We start from the raw sequence: 12,747 nt of genomic DNA on the forward strand, positions 1-12,747 counted from the left end.
CCTCTGTGAGTTATGTCTGTGGCTGTCAGAGCCATGCAATGCCTCATGGGAGTTGTAGTTCCAAAACAGCTGGAGTGCCAAGGTTCGCCACCACTGGGCTAGTGCATGTTACAAAAAGTGACAACTCTGTTTCCACCATATTTCAATTGAGCTGGTGTGATACTGGCTTTTAAGGTTGTCCCTACACATTATTTAGGTTGTTGACTACATAAACTACAGTATGAGCTTATGTACTGTAGTTTGACCTTTATGACATAAAAGTTAGTTGACATGTTGAAATGTGACATGACATGTTGTTAAGAATTTAAAGGCTGATGTCAAAGATAATGGAAAAGGTCTCATAAATGGTTGTACATACATGTTTTCAGTAGGGCTGGTAATGATTAAAATTTTCGTGTTCGATTAATCAAATTTTTTTTTAATCGATTAATTTCGATTATAACGCACATACAGATCCAACTACATTGGCCTATACACATACAGCACAGCATTGAAGTAATAAAATGAACTAGGATCACACTAATCCAGCACGTTATTAATCTCACGTGCCCCACTCAATATGGCCGCCGCCTTGAGTGGGGCAACTCAGAATAATAACGTGCTCGATTACAAATGTATTTACATAGTATAGTAAAACAGCAAAGCGCTAAGAGTGATTTAAACATAAGTATTAGCTTAATATTTGAAGTAGCAGCAGCATTCCATTTCATGTAAGGACCTGATTGCAACATAATATCAGTAAATTTCCATGGGCACATTTCTGGGAGCGATAGTGCATATATAAGTTTGTTTGTGCATAGTGCATATATAAGTTTAAGATAAGACAGAAGCTTGGTCCGGTGACGTCACGGACATCGACGTTAGCCGACGTTAGCCTTCCCTTCGTTAGCCGACGGAGCCACTTGGGGAAGGGGGAGGAGTCCGGTGACGTCGATGTCCGTGACGTCACCGGATCTCCGACGGGACTCCCGGAAGCCGGCGGAGAGGTGAGTCTTATCATTTTCGATTAAAATAATTTTAATCGATCAAAAAGTTTAACGATTAATGGAGGAATTAATTGTTAATTTCCCCAGCCCTAGTTTTCAGCTGTTTATATTTAAACATTCATGCACTTAGGTCAAAGATTTACTTTGAGGCCTTACTTTTAAGGATTTACTTTATAATGAAAAATGATGTGATGTCCCCTGTTATTTGATATGCGGTTTCAAATAAGGATTCCTTACTTTCACATCCATGACTGTAATTTGCAACATTTTTCTGGACTGAAAATAACAACTTTTACTTTTTGAAAATAAGGATTTTTATCCTGGTGCTTTGGCTTTGTAAAATGAGCATAAACAGATGTAGTGCTCACCCCGAAGGAGCCGGTGGAATATACGGGTACTTCTGTCTCACCTCTGTGATAGACCTTAGGCAATGGATCCACAGCACACCTTGTGAGGTTTTGTAAAAGTTTTACTGAACAAAAAATATACTACCCAATAAATGCATGAACAGGTACAACAATAGCAAATAGCAAGTAATAGAAACACTTTAAATATACAGATAAATCTTAGCTGTTGCAACCTATCTGCATATGCAAACAATACTGAACTGACTAATGTAATTCTATCTGAAACATAAAACTGTGAAGGCAAAGTCTCAGTCCAAACAGCCAACAGCTTACTAGGTTCCAGCAGCAGCAGCAGCTTGCGCCACACAGTAGCAGTATCGATGCTTTCAGCACGTCTTTGTAGAATCCAATCACTCAGGAAAGGGGTGGCAGTGTCTCTCCTTGATACAACAGTCACTGGATCCTCTCATTAGTTCATGTAGCATTTTCCACACTGTAGAAGAATCTTTCAGCAGGATCCCTCAGTAGGAGAGCAGAGAGTATCAGACACTGGAATCACAGATACTGTTCAGCAGACAGTGAGCATCAGCAAACACCTCAGGTTTTATCTCTCTCCTGAGATAAACTATCAGGCAGCACTTCACAATGCAGCCAGCCACTGGCATATCCCTTGCCAATCTGAGCGCGTTCTGAGAGAATGTTCAGTTCCCTTTTCCTTCCAGATCACAAAGCCTCCTGGGCAGTGGCGTAACAACCGGGGGTACGGGGGGGTCACTTGCCCCGGGCGCAGGACTGAGGGGGGGCGCCGTCACGACCCCCGCTAAACGAAGCCCCGTTCTCTCTCTCTCTGCCACATTAATCTCCTAGTTCATTGCAGAATAACTTTTCAACGTCTCTTCCTGTGTTGAAACTGCAACTCCCACAAACACTTTAGTACCGCTGAGAGCTGAGCCAATCAAGTCTCTGTAGCAACATACAGTCTTAAAGCGACATTATTCTTAAAAGGGAAATAACAATAGTCCACTACACATATATATCCCTCTAGCTCTCATGATTAACTTTTCTCAAATAGTATAATCCCAAAATCTTATGCAGTACAGATGATGGTGAACTAACAGCAAACAAATTATAGACCAAGTGTGGCAGATTCATGTTTTCGCTAACATCCTTGCTATATGCTTATGTCCAAATCCAGTTCTGCTTTTATAGTAGAATATCAGCACCACTATCTCTTTATCATGCAGCTCAACCAGAATGGCTTCAGATTATCTCTGATACCGAGGCAAAAATTGAGTCTGATCTAGTCTGGAATTGTGCAGCTTCTGGAAAACCACGACCCACAATTCATTGGTTGCGAGATGGTAAACCATTAGTCTCACAGGTAAGGAGGCCTATTTCCCTACATTCCTTGCTATTATTGAAATTATCTTTACTTCTTTCCTTCTGTTGCTTGCTAAGACTTATTTGAAGCAAATAATGCAATGTGAGTGATCTAACATATTCAGGTTTGATTGTTCCAAATGCAACATGAATTGGTCAAAAACAGGGGAAAAATAATGGATTGATGGGAGATAGAGAAGGCAGTAGGATCTGATCATGGACAGGATTAGAAAAGGGTGTTTGTTATTTGATCATAGAATATTGGGAGAATAGACAAAGTGGTTCTGAACATGAAACAGATTATAACAGATGATTGAGGTGGAAGGGATGTAGGGCAGGAGCTGATCACAGATAGGGTGGAGGGAACTGTTCTTGGACAGGAGCGAGAGGAAGCAGAGCCAGAACTGACTATTGTTGATGGTGATGACCAAGATTGTGTTCCACTGGAAAAAGATGTAGAGAAGGACCTGGTTATGATCTGCAGAATGAAGAGAAAGAAGGTAGAGAGGCAGTTGAAGGCATCATTTGCATCAGCCATGACCATAGGCGTCACTACAGGGGGGCAAGGGGGGGCAATTGCCCCCCCTGTGTTATGCTTTGCCCCCCCGCTAAATTAAGCAGCGGTGCAGTGGCTCCAGTACTGGTGCTAGTATACATCAATGGCACTGACTAGTATGTCTTCCTTTGTACCTAGCTTCCACATTGTGGAATACCTAGGAGGCCTTCTCTGAAAAGTCTGTGTCCTGGCCAGGGGCGGACTGACAACACATGGGGCCCCCCGTGCAATACATGATTATGGGGCCACCTTGTGCTCCATCCATATACAAGCCCCTCCCACACGCCCCACCTGCATAGGCATTCTTGTGTCACAGAAATTTTTTCTCCACATTATTTTTAAAATAGTGGGCCAATTCACTAAAAGATGAATTGCCGGGAATTGGTAGGAGAATTTCAAAATCTAGACCAATATAGGCAATTTGGAAAGTGAGCTAAATGGCAGAATGCATGACAGACCTCAGACCAGAACCAATACACGGCACACTTCAAACCAGAACCAATACATGGCAGAACTCAGGCCGGAACCAATACACGGCAGACTTCAGACCAGATCCAATACACGGCAGAACTCAGATTAGAACCAATACAAGACAGACCTCAGACCAGAACCAATACACTGCAGACCTCAGACCAGAACCAATGCACTGCAGACCTCAGACCAGAACCAATGCACTGCAGACCTCAGACCAGAACCAATGCACTGCAGACCTCAGACCAGAACCAATGCACTGCAGACCTCAGACCAGAACCAATGCACTGCAGACCTCAGACCAGAACCAATGCACTGCAGACCTCAGACCAGAACCAATGCACTGCAGACCTCAGACCAGAACCAATGCACTGCAGACCTCAGACCAGAACCAATGCACTGCAGACCTCAGACCAGAACCAATGCACTGCAGACCTCAGACCAGAACCAATGCACTGCAGACCTCAGACCAGAACCAATGCACTGCAGACCTCAGACCAGAACCAATGCACTGCAGACCTCAGACCAGAACCAATGCACTGCAGACCTCAGACCAGAACCAAACCCAATGCACCTCAGCCCTCAGACCAGAACCAATGCACTGCAGACCTCAGACCAGAACCAATGCACTGCAGACCTCAGGCCAGAACCAATGCACTGCAGACCTCAGGCCAGAACAATACATGGCAGACTTCAGACCAGAACTAATACACGGCAGAACTCAGACCAGAACCAATACACTGTAGACCTCAGACCAGAACCAATACATTGCAGACCTCAGACCAGAACCAATGTACGGCAGACTGGGCAGTTAGATTGACACATACACAGCAACATCTCGGGGATCAGCCATCACACACAGTCTAATCGCTGTCCGATGTCATCCGCACATACGCGTTAATGGGCAGCTCCTGCCATGCCAGCACACATGCTCACCTTTAGCAGGTCCAGCAGGTGGGTGCAGCTTTGTTAAAGCAGCGACAGTAGTGTCTATTGGACCCGGTGTAATTACCTTTTATGTTTGGAGATGGAACTCAGCTGCAGATCTCCTTCCAACAAGGGAAATTAGCAGTCACTTCACATGGTAGTTCAATAATCGTTTTAAGCAAGGAAGGGTCAAATGGTGGTACTTGAAATGTTCACTTCACAAACAAGCAGCAAAAGTCAATTGGTTGACTGAGCAAGTAACAACCCGGGTATTTGCAATGTTCACTTCACATCACAAGTGCATATCACACAGGATTGTATGGCTAGGATAAACGGAGGTGTTTGTAATGTTCACTTCACATCACAAGTGCATTTATCACACAAGATTGTATGGAAAGGATGAATAAGGATGTTTGTAATGTTCACTTTCACATCAACTAGCAAAGTCAGATAAGTTGCAATAGCAAGTAACAGCTGGGGTAATCAATACTTGCTGTTAGGAGTACACTGGTTAGCAGGTAAAAGTAATCCTGGAGTCTGTATCCTGGCTGTAGTAGCTGGTATAGCCGAAATGTAAGGATGAGAAGCACAAGAAGTCCCAGCAGGATCAGGAGGGTGTGCAGGCTCTGGAGTGTCCCATGGGGACAGCCTATCATTTAGGATTGAGAGCGTGTCTGTAGGGAGCTTTGTCCAGCGTCTGCATTCATTGCAGGAACACCAGACAAGTGAACCCTTGCTGCTTAAGCTGAGGAGGAGGGCAGAGCAGCGTGATGTCGACAGACCGGGGGCGGAGCTACCCTCTGTGTCCGAGACGTCGAAGAGGCAAGCATAGCAGGTCTATTACCCCCGGGAGGCAGGGGACACTGCCCCTGCCACTTTAACACAGCCGCATCTACTAGTTTGGCTGTGGCTCGGCCGAAAACAGCAAAGAGATGGGGCACACAACTGCCTTTCCTTCAGTGGCGACTCTAGGAACAATATATGGGGGGGCACATAAGATATCACAGTCAAATCTGGGGGGGACACTAATAGTTGTCATTGTATGTCGCAACCGCTGGGCGCCAAGAGCTGATTTAATTGCGGATGGCATCTGCGCCCCGCGGTTGCAACATGTAGTCCAACGCCGCCCACAATCCTGAATATCACAACCACTGGCACCCTGCAGGTGCGGAATACAGGAGGGCCTGACTGGCATCTTTTGGGCCAAGGGGCAAGTACAACCCAGAGGCCCATGGTGCAGCAAATTGGCCCCCCTCCCGCTCTGCCTCTTCCCCACCTTCTCCCTGCCCCTGCCTGCCACTTTTGCCATCCATGTAACGGTATGAATGTGAATGGCCAGGTGATGTGAGGACTCCTAGTAAGCCCATGAAAGGGGTGACAGGCTGGGGGATGGTGCTCTCCTCCCACTGGGCTCCCTACATAGTTCTGGCCTTGCTCCGCTGCATGTCTGGTACTTAGGCACTCTCACCCACTGTAGACCGCCACTGGCTGTCCATGCTTCTAGGCTGTGAGCTGTGGGAGGATAGTGGTAGGGGCCAGACAGTGTAAAAGTCAGTGTTCTATAATTGTTCTCGGTCCTATACATTTTCTCGACTGTGTCACTTTCAGTGGGGCTGAGTCATCCGAATCAGCTGTTTTCATGACCCCCTTTCTTCATGACATGCAAACCTGGAAGAGACGCGGTAGAGAAATGTATGGGTTGAGGGATGCCTCATCAGTGCTGTGCGCGTATACGACTGCTGCGACCCTGGTAGTTCTGCCACTAACTCCAAGCTGTAGAGGGACTATAAACCTGAGGACATTATACAGCAATGAGAACAATACCACCAGCTATAGAGGACTATACATCTCAGAAATACATTGTACAGCAATGAAGAATACCAACAGCTATAGAGAACTACAATTCCCAGCAATACATTACACAACAATGCAGAATACCATCAGCTATAGAGGACTACAAATCCCAGCAATACATATTACAGCAATGCAGAATAATATGAAGCTACAGACTCTGCTGCTTCAGGTTCACCACCTGATGTCTCCAGGTTCTCTGGAGGGTTGTGCGGGCTCTCAGGTGGCCAGTGTGAGCTCTCAGGTGGGCTGTTTGGGCTCTCACCAGGGGTTCAGAGAGTTTCATGGGTGCATGTGGGTGCAGCAGAGGCGGCTTCCTAATTAGGCTCTCAGGTGGCCAATGCAGACTGTCAGGTGGGCTCTCTGTTAGTCAGTGTGGGATCTCTGCTGGTCAGTGTGGGATCTCTGCTGGTCAGTGCGGGATCTGTGGTGGCCAGTGGGGGCTCCCTGATAACTAGTGGGTGCTCTGTGGTAGCTCCCAGGTGGCTAGTGGGGACTCCACTATGGCCAGTAGGGGGTCCCTGGTGGTTAGTGGGGGCTCCCTGGTTGCCAGTGGGGGCTCTGTGGTGGCTCCCTGGTGGATAGTGAGGACTCTCTGGTGTAGCGTGACCATTCGCCCCTGATTTCCGGGGACAGTCCTCGGATTGAGGAGACCGTCCCCAGAAATGTCCCTGGGAACTAGAGCTGCAGCTAACCATTATTTTCAAAATCGATTACTGGGGTGAGTCTGGCAGCGGCGAACGTGAGGCGGTGTGGAGTGTGGATGCAGGCGGGTGGGTCTGGCAGCGGCGAGCGTGAGGTGGGGAGGAGGTGCGGCGCGCGGCGTGTGTGGAGCTGTGAACAGGGCCAACTAGTGGAAAGCCGATTAATCGATGATTGAAAACGTTGACAACTTTTTCAATCATCGATTATAATCAACTTAGTCGATTAGTTGTTGCAGTCCTAATGGGAACATACAATAAAACTTCTTTTTTTTTTTTTTTTTTAATACTCACCTGATTCCTGGATCCACCGACAAGCGCAGCCTCCCGTCTTCCACGCTGTCAGAAGCTGCATACAGAGCGTGCTGGTTGCTACTTAAACCGGCGCTCGCTGTGTGCAGCTTCTGAGAACCCAGATAGCAAGAAATTGTGCTGCAAGTTTGAAAATGACTTGCTAAACTATTGCAGACTTGCTTAGCTTCACAATTATAGCAAGTCTACATTGCAAGTCTCCAGACCAGCGAGCTTGCAGAGCTCTTGCTAAGACCTGTAGGACTTGCTGTAGACTTGCCAAGCAAATTTGCTACAAATTCAAAAAGTGTCAACTAGAACTTGTGCTGCGAGTGTTCTGCAAGTCTACAACTTGCCAGGAATGTGTGCGACAAGTTAACAAGAATTACAATTTAACCTATCACAAGTTTGTGTCAAGTTATCTTTGCTATCTGGGAAGATATGTTATTAGCGTAGCGAGGAAGCTGGCTGCGTATTTTGCCTAGCCTAATAGCGTATATTCTCAGAAGCTGCACACAGCGCGCGCCGATGGGAAGCCTGGTGGTCAGTGGGGGCTCACCTGGACCCTGGGTGTGGGGGGTCTGCTGTGGCCACAGCTGCAGTGGCTCCCTCCCTCCACCGCCTCCCTGCCACCTGCACCTGCCTGCATCAGATGTGGCTCTCCTTGAGTACAGTTTATTATATCCGTCGATTTTCCCAAGTTCAAGGACTCTCTCTTTTGGTCAGTTCTTTAGGTTGACCTTTGCTGGACTTTATCTGGAGTCTGCAAGATCCAGACTTATTTGATTACTCCTCCTGTAACTTCCTGGGTTACTGATATCCTGCTCTAGACAGCGTTTAGTGTGTCTTCATAGTCTACACTGTTTCCAGTCTTGACTCCAATATTGCTTCCAGATTTTTTTAACCTCTTGCCGTCCGCCCGTAGTAGAAAAACGGACGGACGGCACTGCTGCATAGGCGGGTTGCCGTCGCTAGACGCCATTTTTTTTCTGCTCGCGAGCAAAGTAATTTTTTAAATGTCTGTGATTTTTCCTTAATATAGTAAAAAAATAAAAACCCCAGTGGTGAATAAATACCACCAAAAGAAAGCTCTATCTGTCCCCAAAAAAGGGTATAAAATTAATTTCAGTACAGCGCTGCATGACGGAATAAATGTCACTCAAAGTACCGCAGCGCTGAATACTGAAAAATGGCTTGGATGGGAAGGGGGTTTAACACCGCGGATGTCAACTGGTTAATATACTATTCCCGACTTTTAAGAGTGAGGCTATGCATGGGAGAGTGTATCCTTCTTTAAAATTCATGTACTTCCCTGTAAGGTCAGCAGTCAGAACATTCCATTGCCTTGCTGCAGAGTTCCCCTCAGTGGGATAATGTAAGGCTGGCCATCCACTGTTAGAATTCTTGTGAATCAACCAAAATTCTTACAGTGGGTGACCCAGCCTCCTCAACAAATGTCTATCACTTAATCGACTTTTGTCGAAGGGGAAGGCGGAACAATGCTGGCCAAACAGTGACTGCAACCAATCAGCTGCAGTCAATGTTCAGGTTTTTTACAGCGGTTGTCAGAATACAATAAGCACAGTGTGTCTGTTTAGTGTGGAGGGAGGAACATATTAGATTTTTTCGTTAAGCCCACACTAAACTTCATCCAGAAGTCCCATTAAGGAAGCCAGGCGGCGTGTCATTCCCTCTGGAGGGTGGCTACTTTTGTTCCCCCTGGTCCCTGTGTGTGTTCTGAAGTAGCTACTGCTCCAAACATTGTCAGAATAGTTACTCTGATAAAATAAACAGTTTTCTATTTATGAAATCAAGCAAGGATCTGTAATTAAGGAGATTCCAACATGTCTTCACAAATCAATTAATAACTCGAGTTCTTTTATTTGCGCTAACCTGAAGACAAAATAAGAACAATAATGTGCAAAAATATATATATTTATTAACTAAAAATAAGTGCAAAATAATAATCAAAATATAACTGGTGACAAACAAAGGATATGGATCAAAATTTCAATAATATTGATCAACAATAATAATAATAAAAATAAAACCAATGCAATTAGTGGCTTCTCATTAGCTCAGCAGAATGTGACAGAACAAAATATGCAGATTTGACATGTGACCTCTCCCAGCCAACAGATATTCACAAGCTCAAATTTCTACTGCGCATGTCCAACTCATAATACTATGCACAGGACTGGCTATTAGCCAAGAATCTATTTCAGATAAAGACAAACTTCCACCAAGTTATTTTATTTTTAAGTATATAGCACAACTAAACCATTGACTAGAAACTGAAAACAGCTTCAAGGAGATTCTTTATATATTTCTCCCAAGATTGAAAAAGAGACGATTCTTACTGCAGCTAGAATTATTTCAATTCAATCTTGATACTAACAATGGTCTAGTCAGATATATATGGCTAGTCAATTGCCTACAGATAAAGAGAAATTTATACTTTACCAAAAATTGAAAAATCTTTTGTCTGAGAGATGTCAGCTTTGTTTCAGTGTAGGGACAGGAGATGTTCGGGTCCTCTTTGGTTCAGTTCACCTGGTCAGCCTGTAAATCAGCTTCAGATCTCCCCCTCCAGTGTCTATGTACGTCCTCCTGTATACTCTTTCGTTCTTTCAGTCTTTTTCCCCTTTAACTTTCTCCTAGCTTTTATCACCCAAAAATGTGGGCGGAGATTGCTTATCTTTAACCTAATTATGACATCAGAGAGGTGTCACTTTTCTAAAAACTATCCCTGCAATTACCTAAAGGGGGCAATATTGTAAAATAAATAATTTTTAAGTTTTCCTTAAAATTCCAATATATTTCCATGAGATGACCTCTGTCCTAAGCCTTGAACAAAACCATAAATTTAATAGGGCGGTCTGTTCTGTGGCAGCCCATGTCTGACTAACTGTCTCTTTAAGATATATACAGCTTTGAGAAAGTCTGAACAGCAGAAATTACATTTTTCTTCCAAATACCTTGACAATTAAGTAATTTGTACCAAGACACAGTAGTTATTCATTCTTGTACTGATACAAAATAACTCCCCCACATATACCCCACATAATTATTTGTACTTTTTAAAAAATGGAAAAAAACCCACCATATTAATAATATATACTAATATGTTTCAATGAGTACAACCAAAAAGCTATTTTTCCAGTAATGAGAAAAGGACCAAAAAATTCATAGTCTCTTTTGTTCTCTGTTAAGTTTGAGACATGACAGTTCCATCAATCTCCTTATAACACAGTCTGGCACCACGGCCAGTCCTTATCTTGTGGTTGTTGTCTGATACCCCCACAATTTACAACCTGGAAATGTATGTGGTAAGGCTCTAAGAATCGCCGATGTTAGAGTCTTTGTCCAGAAACCATGAACTCAAATTCACCTTATATACTGATAGAATAAACAGAACAAAGATGGCTTCCAGGATGCCCATGTTACAATATGTAGAATAATATGTATAGGCCTTATAGTTCCTTTTAGCCCCAATAGTGTCACGTGCCTGGTAAGAGACCGGAAGGTAAGGAGGCTTCTCTTGCGACTCGTGTCCTTCTGCCCCTGGAGATCAGAACAGGGAGCAGATGGACAGTGAGGCGCACGAGTGCCACTGATGGGAACTGATACTGTGCAGGAGACGTCCTGATGGCGTGTAGTCAGCAAGCCGGAGGTCCACCGAGCAGACAGCGTTGGAGCAGAAACGAGAGACTGGAGCGTGGTCAGGAAAGCCAGAGGTCGGAGCCAGCCAGGCAGCAGAGTAAAAAGTCAGGAGGCAGAAGGCAGAGTCCAGGAAACAGGCCGAGGTCAGGGGCAGGTAGCAATCAATAGAAAAGTCCAAACAAACTGGGTCAGGCAGGTCACAGGAATCCAACAAGTACAAGCACACAGGAACACTAGCTGAAAAGACCATCAGCAATGGAGCAGGGGCAGGCTCGTTTTTATACGGTTGCAGCATAATTTTCTGTGCGACGGCCATTGTGCGTGTTTTCACGCACTTCTGGTTTGGCGTGTTTTCCGGCCACATGGAGATTTGAGTGCGTGCGCGGCAGCCATTTTACCCTTACATTGCCCCTCCCTAATGGGCAACCTCCAATGCCCATCTGGTCAGGCTTGCCTGGGTGAGTGCGAAAAAACTTCCAGATGAGGCTTGAGCATGGACGTTAGACTCGGGCTCCCAGGATTTTCCTCCAGGCCATAGTAGAGCTGAAACAACTATTCTATTCAATCGATTAAAATCGATAATGAGAATTGTTGGTAACGGTCTGTGCCCCTTCAAATCCCCGCTGCTCTCCCCGCCTGTGTCGGCAGAGGCAGCGGGGACACAGACCGCTGCAGCCGGCATCAGCGGGGAGGAGAGGCGCTGTGAATACATTACCCTACTGCCCCCCCTGTACTTTCGCTGCTGCTCCCCCGGCCAGTTCCTCTTCTCCCCCACAATAGCTAGCCTGCTATTGCAATTTGAACTATCCAATAGTAGGCTGGCTATTGTTTCCAGCAATAAAGTAAAAAAAAAAAAATAAAGTTTAAAAAAATAAAGTTAAACTAAAATTAAAAAGACAAAAAAAATTAAAAAAGTTAAATAAATAAACAATAAAAATGCAAACAAATAAAAAAAGTTTAATAAATTAAAATTAAAAATACACTTTTTAGACTTTAGACTTAAAAAAACGTACGATCTGCCCATCTTGGACAGAGGGGCGAGCTTCCGATGACTGCAATGCTGAACGGGCAGTTCGGTAGTCATCTCTCGATCATGTTAAAAACCAGCCGAAAATCAACGATTCTCGGCTGGTTTTCTAACATGCTCGAAATACAAAAGTCGTGCGACCGTATATATTAGAAACGGTTGCACGCCTTCCATACACTGCACGATTATCGTACGATCGCTGGATTTTCCGCGATTCTCGTACGAGAATCGTGCAGTGTATGGGCACCTTAATGCTGGCCACCAGACTTTTGTCTTGCGATGGTTGTAAGATAATTTAAAAAACGTACGATCTGCCCATCTGCCCATCTCGATGATCGCAAGCCCGCCCCGCTGAGGGGCAGGCTTCCGATGACCGCAATGCCGAACGGGTAGTGTGCGCTTGCGCACACCAGGCCGTCCGGCTTTTATCTTACGAACATGCTACACACCCGCCAAAAATCGTACGATTCTCGGTGGGTTTTCGAACATGTTCGTAAGATAAAAGTCGTGCGACCTTACAGTGGTAGAGTTCACACGGCTTCCACAC

The 12,747-nt window shown here is 45.1% G+C and overlaps 1 protein-coding gene across 1 annotated transcript in view; it reads left to right on the top strand.

Annotated features, from left to right (window-relative positions):
- The window catches only part of LOC108801713 (contactin-2-like), a 114,339-nt gene extending 108,840 nt beyond the window's left edge, over positions 1–5,499 (top strand). The window contains exons 9-11 of the mRNA XM_018573616.1: positions 2,578–2,714; positions 3,094–3,213; positions 5,380–5,499. Coding sequence (XP_018429118.1) covers positions 2,578–2,714; positions 3,094–3,213; positions 5,380–5,499 — 377 coding nt within the window. The remainder of the gene's footprint in view (positions 1–2,577; positions 2,715–3,093; positions 3,214–5,379) is intronic.
- The last annotated feature ends 7,248 nt before the right edge of the window (positions 5,500–12,747 follow it).

This window comes from Nanorana parkeri, unplaced genomic scaffold, assembly GCF_000935625.1.
Source record: "Nanorana parkeri isolate BGI_ZX_2015 unplaced genomic scaffold, ASM93562v1 scaffold2456, whole genome shotgun sequence".
Taxonomy (NCBI): Eukaryota; Metazoa; Chordata; class Amphibia; order Anura; family Dicroglossidae; genus Nanorana; species Nanorana parkeri.